Source organism: Brettanomyces bruxellensis, chromosome 9 (assembly GCF_011074885.1).
Source record: "Brettanomyces bruxellensis chromosome 9, complete sequence".
Classification (NCBI taxonomy): Eukaryota; Fungi; Ascomycota; class Pichiomycetes; order Pichiales; family Pichiaceae; genus Brettanomyces; species Brettanomyces bruxellensis.
Genome location: NC_054690.1, coordinates 2,064,073 through 2,078,590, shown reverse-complemented (window position 1 = coordinate 2,078,590; position 14,518 = coordinate 2,064,073). Strand labels below are relative to the sequence as shown.

Below are 14,518 nucleotides of genomic sequence, written 5' to 3'. Positions count from 1 at the left end.
GTTAGTTAATGCTTTATTAATTAGTATCTACTAAGTGCTGGTAACTTCACTCAACTTATACACATATTGTCCTGAACTAGTAACTATGTGTTAATTCCTCCTTTAGTCTTTGCTTGCTGTTCATAGCTTTGTCTATTCCATTTAGTGGTGCTTAATTCCTACTGTACTTCCTTAATCCAGTATTCGTTGCACTGTTCCTAATAGCTATTCTTTGAAGTTCTGCTTTCCTGCTGATTAGTGCTTGTTTAGTGCGATATTGCTAGTAATCTGCATGGTGCATTACACATAGTTTCTGCTGAAGGTATTACTCTCAACCCTGACGATTTATTTCATCTCCACCTAATGCTATATTTCGCCTACTATTTTATTTTAACTCCATTACTGCTTCTCCCTGCTCTACATCTTCAGTATTAGTTGGTGTTTATTCGCGCGTGTGATAAATGACCGTAACCCAAAACGTAGCAAATGCAGAAAGAAAAGTTAACAATTCGTCAGTAATTTACCTTCAAGTAAATGATCCTTCATTATGAAGTAAATGATTCCTCATTATGAAGTAAATCATCCTTTATTACCTTGAAGTAAATCATCCTTAAATAATTTATCATGTAATTCACCTTCGAATAACTCCCCTTCAAATAACTCCTCTTTAAATAATTCATCAATTCCCCTTCAAATAATCCCTTCAAATATCCCTTCAAATAATTCATCAATTCCCCTTTAATTAATTCATCAAATAATTCCTCAAATAATTCTTCAAATAATTTCCAAAAGAATTCCCCTCAAATAACTCAATAACTCACCCTTCGGCCTCGCTGTCGCTCTCCTCCTCAAATAGCACCCCCGAGGGAAGCCCGCGACCAAACCGTTCGAAGCAGGCTCGCGAAAGTGCCGTGAGCCTCTCGCGCGAAATCGCGAACCGGTCGCCGCCCTCGCCAGCCACCCGGTGGCCCTCCTCGAGTGCACAGCCCGGGTCCCGACGGCAGGCGGGCAAATCGTAGTCCAAGTTCCACAAGAACGAGTTGTAATCATAGAATTGGAGCCCGGAGTTTTCGAACATCCGCTGCCGGGCCGCCCGCAAGCTTGCCCCGAGCTCCTGGACGATCTGCCGCCGGCGCTCGATGCCCTCGGGGCTGCCATCCGGGTAATCGTCCCAGAGGTCCCGGTGAAGCTCTCTGCGGGGGTCCCCGTGGGAGGCCCGGTAGGGTGCCCGGTGTCCGTTCACGAGGAACGAGGCATTCAGGTGGCGCATTGGCCGAGAAAGAATACTCTCACCGGCCATCTGCCGCTGGGCCTCAGTCCACTCGGGATCTCTTGCCCCGGCCAAAATTCGCGGTAGCCGTAGGGACCGCGTGGACTGCCCAGGGCGCCCCGAGTGCACCGACGGCACCCGCGAAAGCTGCCCGGTGGCTCTACCGGGCGACGGCACGAGGCCAGGCGCGGTGCCTGGTGTGGTGTCCGACGGGCTGCCTGATATTGTGCCCTGCGCACTGCCCGGTGTGGTGCCCTGCGCAGCACCCCGCGTGAGCAGCCGCCGCCTCTCGCGCACCCGGCTGAGCCTCTCTCTCAAATTCCCCAACGTCTCCAACAGCGTGGGTACATGGCCCGGTACAGATGATGAAGACATCGATGAATTCATCGAAAGAACAGAATTCGTGTCGTCCACAATCTGAATAGTGCCTGGCCGTTGCCCCTCTCGCTCCCCTTGTTCCTCCCCCTGTCTTTCCTGCAGCTCTTCATCCGAATCCTCCTCTTCTGTGTTTAAATGCTCTCTCCTCTATGCAGAGCCGAAACCTGGTCACTTGTAAAATATCGAAACCGAAACTTGTCCTTTGAGAGTCTTATACGCTTTGCTCGGTTGCTGGCCGGCTCTCCCTCCTGAACCTGCCGGATGCTGAGTCCCATGTCGGTAATTCTTTCCTATATCGGTTGTTTGTGGCCTTAACTTTGTGCTTTGTGCCAAATTGGTTATTAGAGGTGCGTGTGCAAATGCTGAGGTGAATTGCTTGCTGAAAATGAATTTGCTTGTTGAAGGTGAATTTTCTTGCTGAATGTGAATTTTCTTGCTGAATGTGAATGTGGCGTGTGCAAAATATATAAATGCTGAGTGTGCCTCTTATATGTATGGGGAAGAGAGAGTATTTCAGAACACAGCAAATGCAGATGCACATTATTGAGGATGGAATTTCGCTTTTTTTCTGGGGCAGAATATGTGAGAAAAAAAAGTGTCTCACGAAAAAATACCGGAATAAAGCACTGCCCGTGCTAATTACCAGTATCAGGAATGTATTAGGGATTGTCTGTGATAGCATATTGGTGTGTGAGTATATCCTTTTAATCTCCGTCCTTTCCACATTTAAGTTGTTTCTTTGTTGTCCACGTCACAGTTATTCATGTAAGAGTGCTAAAATGCTCGCCAACTCTTCTCTTTGTTACTAGTCTAATGCCGGTTATGTTTACAATATATGCGATATGCGTATCTGTGGCCAGAATGCATACAATTCGTATATGTGAGATCTTGCAAAGTTGGTGATACCAAGTTATTCTTTATCTGTATTTTCTATCTATTTATATCTACTTCTATCCATTTCTATCTTACAACCTTCTCACTTCCTTATTTATCTTTTAATCCCTATCTTATTACCTCCTCACTTCCTATCTCACCTACAAACCTTTCAAAACAAATTATATTAAAATTGCAGAAGCTAGGAAACCGTGAACCCCGATCTCCACCCCAATATGACACGTAAGCGAACGAGCAACTGTGCCTTAATATTATACACTGTAGGAATTGAAGAAAGACAAGCTGAAGAGTAAAAATCAAACCTGAGCAAAGAAATCACAACAAAAATGCGGCACCAAGAGCAAAGCCAATGGCACCAGCGTTGAGCATCTTTGTAGCGGCGGCATTTGCAGAAAGAACGCTGACTGCAGGCACCTCTGAGGTTGCAGAGGCATGCGAAAAGCTGGATGAACCAGAAGTCTCGCTGATAGGAGTGTAGTAAGTGGTCAAGGTTGCAGCCACGCCGTTTGTGCTCGTTGTGTAGACAATCTTGCTTGCTGAGACCACACTCTCGGCAGGAACGTTCACCACTGATGAGCTTGCCAACTCCACTGTGGCCTCGCCGTTGGACTGCGTCGATCCTTCAGTTGTGGTTTCTCCGGATCCCTCAGTTGTGGTTTCTGCAGATTCCTTGGTTGCAGTTTCTGCAGATCCCTCGGTTGCAGTTTCTCCGCTGCTTTCTCCACCTTCCTCACCACTGGCCTCGCCGTTGCCCTTCGAAGCAGCACTGGTTGCAGAGCTGAGTGGGCAGGTGGTCGTGTAGATGGTGGTTGCACCGTTGGAGACGGAAGTGACGGTCGACACGGTGTACGAAGTGACTTTGTTGTTTTCGGCTGCACCTTCAGTTTCAGAGCTGGTCTCAGAACCAGTCTCAGAGCCCTCATTCTCACCTCCTGTCTTCGTTGCACCCTCAGCCTCAGTTGCAGAGCCGGTCTCGGTCACAACAGTCTTCGAATATGGGCAGGTGGTGACATAGGTGGTGGTTGCGCCATTCTCACCGGTGGTGGTCACAGTGCTGTAGGAGACGGAAGCAGAGGACGAGGCGGTCTTCTTATGCTCGCACTCCGTGCAAACTGTGGTGTAGACGGTGGTCTTTCCATTGGATCCAACAGTTGTAACCGTGGTGACCGGTTCGCTGGTCACTGGGGAGCTTCCACCAACACCAGATGTGACACCGGTGGCAGCGGCAGTGATTGGAATGTAGCTGGTGACGATCTGAGTCTCACCGTTGACAACTGTGGTGTAGACGGTGGAAGAGGACACTGGATACACCTTGGTCTCGCACACGGTCTTGTGGCAGATCACAGTGGTGGTTGCAGTCACATCCTCGTGAGTGTAAGTGGTGGTTGTCTCGTCTGAATCCGTGAGTGGAATGAACGACGTGACAACGGTCTCTGAGCCGGAGATTGTCGTTGTGTACACGGTTTCCATGCTCTCATCCGTGGTTGAGGCTGCAGCCGTGACGTACTGCGTTGAAGTCAAGGTCTCGCAGTTGTCTCCGGAGCACGAAAGGTATGTGTTGGTGGTCACGATGCCTGGAACAGTCACCGTGTTGGTGAACTCGTAGTATAGCGTGGATCTCTTCTGGATGGCCGAGTCATCCACGTCAATGTAGAGGCCGAAGGTCGACACAAAGCTCTTTGTGTTTTCGTCGCTGACCGTACCCTTGATCACGATCTTCAAGTAGTTGTCGTTGGTTGAACCCGAGTACGAGCCCGTGAAAGAGCCATCGCTGAAGTCTGTGCTCAAGAGACTAGATATGTCCGTAAACGAGTTTAGGGAGCCGGCAAAGAGCGACAACGAGCCTGACAAGAACTCAAAGCCTGATGTGTGGCCCACAGTTTCAACGCTGAATCCATCAAATCCTGGAAATGCGTACTCCGGAATGTAGATCGACCACACTGGCGATCCATTCTCGTACTCACCCGTTATGTATGGCGTGGCAACCGGCGAATATGCTGCCGAAGCAGTCGATGACGTCTCCGTGCCCGAGGCTGAAGAACTGTAGACGGTGACACTCGAAGTAGAAGTAAGTGTCACGTCACTGCTGCAACTGGAACTCAAAGACGAAGACGAAGATGAGGATGTTGCACTGGGAGCAGATGTGTTGAAGTAGCCACCGGAATAGTATGGCGCAGCCTGTACTATGGTGCCCATGCCTAGTGCGGCAAGTGCTGTCGTGAGTGCACGGATGTGTAACATAGTTGATGCCGTTTGTTACCTGAGAGTTGGAAAGTGTGGGAGCTGGTCTGTGTTAATTCTTGGTTGATGATGATGCACAGTTTGCGTTGCGTTAAAGTCTCTACCAAAGGTCACAAGCAAAGACAATCTAATATATGGCTGTGTACAAAACGTAAGTAAGTATATGTATTTGTTGCTGTTTGTTTATGTCCCGGAATTCAACGAGAGTTATATGCGGGAGAAGAAAAGTCGGAGGAAGAAAAAGAAGTAAACACATAATAAAGTAGGGCCCTCAACACTTTGCACCAGTGGAAAATGGTTCACTTTTATATCCCGGGCAAGAATAGCCAAGAAGCAACTAGATCAGCAATTTGCCGCAACGGGCAGATCAATCGAATCAATTGCATAGGCCATAATTAACCAGGCTGATCTCATCAGGAGGCTGGATTATTTGAAGTCGCTTTTTTTTCGCGACCGAGTGGCTGGATTATTACCTTTTCCGTATAGGTAAACGTGCAGACAATGCAACTTAAATTGTTATCTCTTCGCATTGTGCTAACCGTGCCATCGACAATTGTGCATTCGAGCACTTGGTGCTTGAGCGAAATTTTAACACGGACTACGCAGGTTTGCATTGTTCGGATTACCCAGTCATTGGGCTCGAATACAATTGTTTAGCTTTTAACTCTCTTTTTTTCGTTTGTTTTTTTCTCTTATTCGTCGTGCTTTAACCTATTGGTCGGTAATATATTTTTAAGGTCTTGCCTGCAATTGATCAGCTGCATTGAGAGTGAAATAAGATAATTTAAAAAAATTTAAGAATTGGTGAATTCCTGAATTATGGAAGCATGCCGTTCGAAATAATGCCATAATAACCAATAGGCGGCGGACTTCGAATTTCTTACCATTGCTGTATTATGGCTCGTACATACCGGCTCGGACAAAATCCACAATTTAGCACACAGTAAACCGCATCCACCAAGATAGCTTCTGTAATATGCATTCTAGAAATGTCATAGAAAGTGTGGGAGTTACTGGTGTTGGGCAATTAGGAAGATATTAGGGCTCGTATTTCGTAAAAGAATAAATGTGGGAGTGCGACTTAAAGCATTATGTCATATACACATTCCGTTTTCCCAACTTTATTTACCCACACGGCCAGAAAACTTCCCTCAGCTTTTAGGTAAGACTGAGACCTAATTCAATGTTTACGGACACAACCCGAAGGGTAATAGTTCGGCCGCCGTACCATGTGCATCTTGATTAAATCCTAATTGTCCGGGTGCCGTGCTTATGTATGGTGGACTGCAGGACCATTGTGTAAACAATACCCTGGACATAAAAATAAATACATTATGGAATATATTATTTTTATTCTATTATTTTCCTGAGCTGGAATGTCTGTAAACAGGATAATTTTTCTGACCAGCCATTTTTCAGTAATTTTTTTATTTCGTTTTCTATTTAACATCCAAAGGACTCTGGTTGGGTCTTATCCGTTTAGTGCAAACGGGGCTAGAGTTATGGGTTGCTTATCTTAATAATGTTAGATTGCCTGACGAAAACGACCCAAAATGTTCCGGTGGTCCAAATTACCCTCAGTCCCAAATACAATAGCACAGTCCCCAAACTAAAAATAGCCATGCTATTTTGAATTTTTCAGCAGCCAACATGAACAAGCGCACACACACACACACTTAGCACAAAAGGGAAAGTAAAGGGGTCGAATTATGGCATAGTCGAGCAGCCAGGCGAATAAGAAGAACATGTGTCCATTGTATTAGTAGTCATAATGGTTACATTAATTCGCACCCTTTTTCCCCCTCAAGTCGCTCCTCTACACTTTTTTTTTAATTTGTCTTTCATCTTTTGCAAGGTGTTGTGGTTGCATTCATCCTAATTATTACTTATTACGTGCGTTACTTTGCCCGATCAGTCAGCGAAAACAAACTCGGAGTCAAACGAAGCGCTGTCGGCCAAAGACTCCTCTCCTTCTTCTCCATCCTCTCCTTCGTCATCTTCCGCATCCAATCCGACTGATTCGGAATAGAGTGCCTCGTCATCCTCAGAGCCGCTTTCTCCGCCTTCTGAGTCGATAGCTCCGATCTCTTTTTCCCCGTTATCGAACTCATCTAGTGAAATATTCGTCAGTGTCTCACCTTTGAGACTGACACCCTTTCCCACTATGTAGCATCCTTCCACATTGCAGTTGACTAGCTTGCATCTACTCTCAAGCTTTGCTTTTTCCCCTATAATGCAATTCTCCAGGTGCACATCGTCGCCGATCTCAGCGTGGTCTAGAACAATGCACGCTGAAATACGGCAGTTCTTTCCAATCTTGCAATCATTGCCAATAACCGATCGCTTCACGCTAGTTCGGACTCCCAACTCAGTACTTTGCCCAACAATGCAGTCCGCACCCACGTTTGCCGAATTCTTTCCCCCTTCCTTCGACTTCTGCGCTGCTGCGTTTGCTCCCGCGATGTTTGTAATACGAGCATGCTGCTTTAAAATGTAACGGTTAGCCTCCATATAGACTGCGAGATTGTTGCATCGCAAGAAAAGCGATCCCTCGGGAAGTATGAACAATCCCACAGTTTCCTTTTTCAAAGAGTGCGACCACGACCGCCTTGCTATGTCCCGCTTGATTTTGTTTGCCGACCTGCCTGTGATGAATTGCTCCCCTTTGGATTCCACAATGTCGAAAAGCTTCGAGTTCACAAAGAATATGAACGAATCAAGCAGCTTCATCGACACCTTAGTCTCCGGGTACCGCCAAAGCATCTGCGTCCGGATCTTGAGAAATTTCGTCATCGCCACAAACGGCTTCGAGTACATGTCGAGCAAAACTCCGTTGCCGTTTTCATCCTTTGCGTAAACCGTGTAGTTGGTCTTCAAAACCTTGCTGTCGATGTTCTCGAACAAGTTCTTGTACGAGACCGCCAATCCAAGATTCTCATCGCTGTTCTCCCTGTATATTTCGATGAAAACCTGTGGGGGGACGTCCGTGATGAAGTCACACGGTAAAATCACAAGATTCCGCTTGTACAAGAACTTTTGCGTCTTCATAATCTCATTCAACACCGACCCGGTCGTCGCGCCGCCTGAACTCAAGCATGAGAGTGTGCTCGTGCTGTTTAATTCCTCTCCTCTCTTTTCCTTGTACGTCTCCACCACTCTTCCTATGCCTACAAGTGCATCCGTACCGCAAACCACTGTCACAGTTTTAAATGGTGCTTGGTCACACCATTCAAGTACATACTCTATCATTGGTCTGTTCGCCACCGGAAGTAGTGCCTTTGATGTTCCTGTATCCTTCACGCTGGAAAACGGCGAAAGGCTGCTGCCTTTTCCACAAAATATCAAGGCGTTAAATTCCATACTTGTGTCTTTCTAGTATTTGTCTTTCGGACTTTTGAACCTCTGTATTTACTTCCGTGGTGTGTTCAAAACAGCCGATAAATCCTATATCCCTATTCTGCTAGTACCTGCCTCTAGTCAATGTCCTGCTTTGGTGCCTGGTGTGTCTCTTCTGAAATGCTGGCCTTTAATTGGCATGCTGAAGCCTCTCGAATGCAATGAGTAAAAATCACATCTAACGGTTGAGTGAAAAAATCGGGCAGAAAAAAAAAAAAAATACTCACTCAGCGTACCTTGCCGACATCAGCTATTTTTCAAGCTTCGACTAAAGCCCTAGCTGAATCCTTAAACCTGGGCTCATCACGTATCTGTGCAGCTTAATGCACAACAATAATGTCACTGGTGCCATATCTGTGCTTATTATGTGCCTAAATTAACAAATTACTCCCTTTCATGCTGCTTCAATGGTGTACGGGTGCATCACCCCGGCTCGTACCTCAGGCCTATAGGTGGCATATAACACACATACAACCAACAACAGGCAGAGATAAGCCCATCGTGTGATATCTGCATTACAGTTAACTGCTTTCTATCACTTTAGGCCTCATTCGGCTTCCCCCTTCCCCCTTTTTCGCCGTGTTTTGTACTGTTCTCCAACCTGGTACTACATCCGTGCACCGGCGCCGTACCGTTTCCTCGCCACCTTTACTTTTTTTTTCTTCCCTCACGAGCATTTTCGATTCTTGTCGGGCGATCGAACCAACTTCGAGCACTCATCATTTTAGAAAAGGTGGGTAGAGGATTTAGGAAATTGATTCAGACGACTGATTTTTGTTTGAGAGACCTGCAGACGATCGGAGTGAATCACTTTGAATCTGTTATCAGCACGTTACAGGGAAACTTGCAATCGGAAGCGAGCATTATTGCATAGCATATAATAGTTGAAGATCACTAGAAGAGCAATTAGTATTAATTAGCATCAGGGAAAAACAGGACATGAGTGAGGAAAACGACCCTTTACTTTCTGCCCTCAATGAGGAAGGAGGGGCAGGAAATAGTGAGGAAGCAAATAAGAGCAATGGAAATGAAGATGGCAACACTAGTAATAAAGATAGTGGCGATGATGGTGATAGTAACAACGAGAAGGCAAAAAAAGAACAGGTGGCACCAGTTGATGAAGAAAGGGAGAGAGCATTGGCAGCATTGAAGAGCAAACTTATAGAACACGTCCAATGGGAGTCGAGGCTCAAGGAGTTGAGGATGGGGATCAAAGATCAGGAAAAAGAGTTTCAAAAGACTGAAAACGACATCAAGGCACTACAGAGCATTGGCCAGATCATAGGCGAGGTTCTCAAGGAGCTGGACCGTGATAGGTTCATTGTGAAAGCCTCTTCAGGTCCCAGGTACATTGTTGGTTGCCGTTCGACGATCAACAGGAAAAAACTGGTGAAAGGTGTCCGTGTTGCCCTTGATATGACAACTTTAACCATTATGCGGATTCTCCCAAGGGAGGTGGACCCTTCTGTGTACAGTATGACGACATTCAACCCCGGTGAGATGTCGTTTGGGCAGATTGGAGGTCTTTCCGAGCAGATTAGAGAACTTCGTGAGGTGATTGAGTTGCCTTTGAAGAATCCTGAGCTTTTCCAGCGGGTGGGAATCAAGCAGCCCAAGGGAGTCTTGCTCTACGGACCACCGGGAACGGGAAAAACGCTTTTGGCCAAAGCCGTTGCCGCCACCATTGGTGCAAACTTCATTTTTTCTCCTGCTTCTGGAATTGTGGACAAATACATCGGAGAGTCGGCTAGATTGGTCCGTGAGATGTTCAGCTATGCCAAGGAGCACGAGCCATGCATTATCTTCATGGATGAGATCGATGCCATCGGAGGAAGGCGTTTTTCCGAAGGTACGTCGGCCGACAGGGAAATTCAGCGTACTTTGATGGAGTTATTGAACCAAATGGATGGTTTTGATGCTTTGGGACAGACCAAAGTCATCATGGCTACCAACAGGCCGGACACTTTGGACCCGGCCTTGCTCAGAGCAGGAAGATTGGATAGGAAAATCGAAGTTCCGCTTCCAAACGAGGCGGGCAGGCTTGAAATCTTCAAGATTCACATGTCGAAGGTCCAAAAGAAGGGAGAAATCGAACTTGAGACCTTGGTGAGGATGAGTGATGGTTTTAACGGTGCTGATATCCGAAACACGATTACTGAAGCTGGATTTTTCGCCATTAGGGAGGACAGAGACTACATAATTCAGAGTGACATGCTAAAGGCCGTGAGGAAGATGGTTGACAACAAGAAGCTTGAGGGAAGGCTAGAGTACGAGAAGCTATGACTTTGCTGTGTAGTATATTTTTAATAAACGGGCTTTAGCAACTGGCTGGTGTAGTGGGTGTAGTGTGATTGTTTGGTTTAGTGTTGATGTTGTAGAAGTGATAGGTTGAAATGTTGTTGTTGGGCTTAGCACTGATGGTGAAGAAGTGATTAATTGAAGTATTATCGTTGGGCTTAGTATTGATGTTGAAGAAGTGTTAAGTTAAAATAATGTTATTTAGCTTAGCATTGATGTTGCAAAAGTATTTAGTTGAAATATTGTTGTTTGGTATAGGATTGATGTTGTAGAAGTGCTTAATTGAAATAATGTTTTTTAGCTTAGCATTGATGTTGAAGAAGTGTTTAGTTGAAATATTGTTGGTAGTAGTGCTCAGATGAAATACTGTCATTTGACTTTTTCACAAACCATACATTACACTTACTTATGATGCCAGTTGCCTGTTCCTAAGTAAGGCCCGTATCTGGATTTCTACACTTAAGCAACCGAAGCATATGCTAAATAAATACAGCTCGTTTGGTGTCTATCTATATACAGAATATAATGCCAACTAAAGGATTGTCGAGCTTCTCCACCTCCGGCCCTGGTTCTTGTACTTTGTGATGACCCGGTGCCGGATTATGTTTCTTTGATGGGCCTCTCTTGTCTTTTCCGCCAATATCTTCTTCTCCCTTTCCTTCTTTTCCAAATTCTTCAATTCCGAATCTGGCGCAACCGAATTCACCCAAGCTGCAAAGTTGGCATCGGTAACTCCATTGAGAAGAGCAGCGACGCGACTACCGACCAAGTTGACCGTTTCTGCAGTCGGCTTTTTCGGAATCGACTCGTTGATTTTCTGCCTCTCTTCCATTCCGGCCCTCTTGGCCGCACTAATCGGCATCTCAGGTGGCGTGAGTCTCTTCTCATCACTCCGACTGATCACCTGCTTGTCCCACTTGTACTTCCGACGCATTATTGGGCTTCTCATCGACTCAACAATACCCGGTGGAGAGTCTGTTCTCACAATGCTGTTTGGAATGTATGTTCTCTCCTCGGATTCTTCTTTTGAAGTTGCAAACGCATCATCTTCAACTGGCTCTGGCCTTGGCCACGGAATAATGATGTTCTCGTGATATTTCACCCGTCTGTATGGCATCATCTTGCCGTAATCTGCATCCCAGTACATCCCTTTGAACACAACATCATCAGCTGCAATTTCTGTCCGTTTTTCCACCCCATCTTTCCCTATTTCCACCATCGTACTCACCACCTTTACATCCCTGGGAGAGATCGGCTTTGGATAGTTTATCACGTGACTCTGCTGACCTGCCTGCCAGTATTGCTTTGGAATCACCATCTTTTTAGTTTCTGACTGCTCGACAAACAACTCGTTTGTGGATCTGTGAAATGCCAAAACCTTCGTCACGTGGCCTTTAAACCTGCCCTTTGTGATTAAAACTCGGTCGCCTATCTCCACTTTCCATTGTTCTGGCCTCGTGAACATTCTTTCTTTCGGTAGTTCGCCCTTATCTGATCTGAATGCTGGGATTTGTGTCATTGCTGCAAACTTGAAAAGCATCTTTTTTGTGCCCTCCGGGAACCGGTCAATGTTTGCGCCATATCTCTTTGTGGCATCCCGCAAACTCGAAAGCATCTTGTTTCCTTTGCTCTAGTTGGTTTGCAGTGTTTGTCTTTATCTGTATAAAATATATCAAATAGCACTTCTTTGCTCAGATAACAGCGGAAACCAGGAGCGACTGTTGAAGCGAAAAAAAAATATATAATATTCGATAATTTCAAGAAAAATAATTCAATCTCAGCACCTACAAAAAGTTCGAAGGCTCGTCCGGCTCGTCCAGCCCAGCTTTCTCTACATCCGTGCACCGCACGTGACCACGGTCATCTGCTTTTTCTTTCTGTATTTCTCCCAGCCTCGGCATAATTACAAGTCCCTGAAGAAGGAGGCAAGAAAGCTATTTTTGCGATTCAAAAGATTGCCATTATCATCTGCAAGTTTCAGCCTTGTGTGTAAACACGCCATTCTTAAAAGTTTGCGTGGCAATATAGCCAAATATATAAAAATAACCATGTTTGAATGGCCTCGGAACATTTATACTGGACAAGGCTTTCGCATTTAGATGGAAAATTATCACATGCCAGAGCAAATTTTTGACAAGTCCCGTTTCATTATTGTAATGGTAAATGTGCAATTTTTCGGATGATCATCTTGCAAAGTTTACAGTTTAGTGTATCTGGTATGATTCCATAAGCAATCCAGTAGAAAAGAATCATGATGAGATGTGATGGAGATAAAAAATAAAAAAAAAAAAATAGACAGAATAGGAACGGAATAGAGCTGGAAAGATAAAACTGAAAATAAAGATAAAATCGGAAACTAATTTTAAAATTGAATTTGAAACGACAATCGCGCAGACCCGGAAAATAAATGGGCACTGATCCCATAGGGAAGGGAGGGGGAAAGTGTTACTCCAAATATGCATAATCACACTTGACTCCAGTTTTGCCGCCTTGTTTTGTTAGCCCGCATGAGCTTTTTTTACCTTTTTACCTTTTTACCTTTTTTTACATTCTCAAAAACTGGTGTGTTTTTATCCGTGGCGCCCGTCCCATCGTCCCACTTGTGTACGTATCTATAATAAAAAGATGAAATCCTGCCCTTTCATCTTTCTTTGCTCGCTATCCCTTTTGCGATACTTTTCCTTTTCTATTCATAAAGCAGTATAACTACTTCAGCCAATTCCCGATCTAAGTTCGCAAACGTTTTTGGTCGTGACATCCATTTTCACATTATCACATAGTTATCTGTTTTCTTATCACAGAAGCCAATTCAAGATAAAACTACCATCTTGTGCCATCTATATTATCGGCAACACATTTTCCAAGCAGGAGGTATCATAGCACACATTTCGCAACAATGACTATCGCAACTACAGCAGAAACAGCAGATGGAGCGCAAAGTCCAGCTGCAAAAACAGAAGAAACTAAGCAGACTGTGCCCTTTAGCACAAAGGCAGTGTCCCATATCGGTGCATATCCCCTTGTTTCGGAGTCCCTCGCGTATGTGCTCGGGTTCCAGGTCGCTGCCCTCATAGCTGGGTATGTTTTGGCGGCAGTTTCACGTGCAGCTGGCCTTATATCATCGATTCCAGGTCTTGTGCAGATTTTCAACTTGTTCGACCAAACTTTCGACTCGGTTCTTTCCGCACTAGACTCGAGGTTCCCACGTTTGGCTAAGCTTTCCTTCTCGGATGTCGCCGGATTTGTCGCATCGGTTCTCCAGAGGGTTGTGGACTTCGTCAAGGTGTATGCAGGTGCCCTTTATGGTCGCACAAAGCCATACGTCGACCCAGCAGCTAAAAGAGTCAACGATCTATACGAATACGCATTGAATGAGGCCATTCCTACCAGATCAAGCGATGCAGAGGTTCAAAAAGACACGTCTGACGAATTGGGACGCTCCTATATCCTTGCCAAGGAGACCTACCACAGGGTTGAGCCCTACACTCGCCAGGTGAGGGCAATCCCTTCGCATGTGGGCTCAGTTTACCAAGATGAGAAGTCCAAGGCCGCCAGCACCCAGGAGGCAATCACAAAAACGACTGCCCGTGTTTCCAAAGAGGCTTATGAGACTATCCAGCCAAGCATTCAGAAACTGGTCAGCGTGATTAGGCCGGAGGCAGACGGCAAGTCGGAGGATAAAGTTGCTGGTGCTACAGTTGTAGTTTCGGCCGAGGTGGATGGCGAGACTCCAAAGGAAGCCTAGATCTGAGGAGTGGAGACAGGAAACGGGAGAGAAACTGTGAAAGCAAATCAAGAGATGTCTTTATTTTGAGTGTCGCGTTTTATTTTAGTTTTCGTTTTATTTTAGTTAAGTTTATCCTAATTTTCACTTAGTTCTCACTTTGTTTTAATTTTCAGTTTATTGTAATATTCAGTTTGGTTTAATTTTCAGTATATTTTAATATTTTTTATTTTGATATTCACTTTATTCCAATATTTGGTATATTTCACTATGCAGTTTGGTTTAATATTCAGTCTGTTTATAAGTTTGGTTTATTCAGTTTGGTTTCAATTTGGTCT

General features: G+C 45.2%; 6 protein-coding genes across 6 annotated transcripts; 2 read left to right on the top strand and 4 right to left on the bottom strand.

Moving 5' to 3' along the window:
* Nucleotides 1-796: 796 nt before the first annotated feature.
* On the bottom strand, nucleotides 797-1,902 carry BRETT_002730 (uncharacterized protein; the record flags this gene model as incomplete). The annotated part of the gene is made up of 2 exons (XM_041281251.1): nucleotides 797-1,772; nucleotides 1,823-1,902. The coding sequence occupies 2 exons, from the start codon at nucleotides 1,900-1,902 to the stop codon at nucleotides 797-799; spliced, it is 1,056 nt and encodes a 351-aa protein (XP_041139042.1).
* Nucleotides 1,903-2,836: 934 nt separating this feature from the next.
* Nucleotides 2,837-4,762, bottom strand: BRETT_002729 (uncharacterized protein; the record flags this gene model as incomplete). The annotated part of the gene is made up of 1 exon (XM_041281250.1): nucleotides 2,837-4,762. One exon carries the CDS (start codon nucleotides 4,760-4,762, stop codon nucleotides 2,837-2,839), a length of 1,926 nt encoding a protein of 641 aa, XP_041139041.1.
* A 1,911-nt stretch (nucleotides 4,763-6,673) lies between these two features.
* BRETT_002728 (uncharacterized protein) lies at nucleotides 6,674-8,122 on the bottom strand (the record flags this gene model as incomplete). Its single annotated transcript, XM_041281249.1, has 1 exon — nucleotides 6,674-8,122. One exon carries the CDS (start codon nucleotides 8,120-8,122, stop codon nucleotides 6,674-6,676), a length of 1,449 nt encoding a protein of 482 aa, XP_041139040.1.
* A 975-nt stretch (nucleotides 8,123-9,097) lies between these two features.
* Nucleotides 9,098-10,441, top strand: RPT4 (26S proteasome subunit rpt4; the record flags this gene model as incomplete). Its single annotated transcript, XM_041281248.1, has 1 exon — nucleotides 9,098-10,441. The coding sequence occupies one exon, from the start codon at nucleotides 9,098-9,100 to the stop codon at nucleotides 10,439-10,441; it is 1,344 nt and encodes a 447-aa protein (XP_041139039.1).
* A 547-nt stretch (nucleotides 10,442-10,988) lies between these two features.
* Nucleotides 10,989-12,071, bottom strand: BRETT_002726 (uncharacterized protein; the record flags this gene model as incomplete). Its single annotated transcript, XM_041281247.1, has 1 exon — nucleotides 10,989-12,071. The coding sequence occupies one exon, from the start codon at nucleotides 12,069-12,071 to the stop codon at nucleotides 10,989-10,991; it is 1,083 nt and encodes a 360-aa protein (XP_041139038.1).
* Nucleotides 12,072-13,352: 1,281 nt separating this feature from the next.
* On the top strand, nucleotides 13,353-14,201 carry BRETT_002725 (uncharacterized protein; the record flags this gene model as incomplete). The annotated part of the gene is made up of 1 exon (XM_041281246.1): nucleotides 13,353-14,201. The coding sequence occupies one exon, from the start codon at nucleotides 13,353-13,355 to the stop codon at nucleotides 14,199-14,201; it is 849 nt and encodes a 282-aa protein (XP_041139037.1).
* Nucleotides 14,202-14,518: the final 317 nt, after the last annotated feature.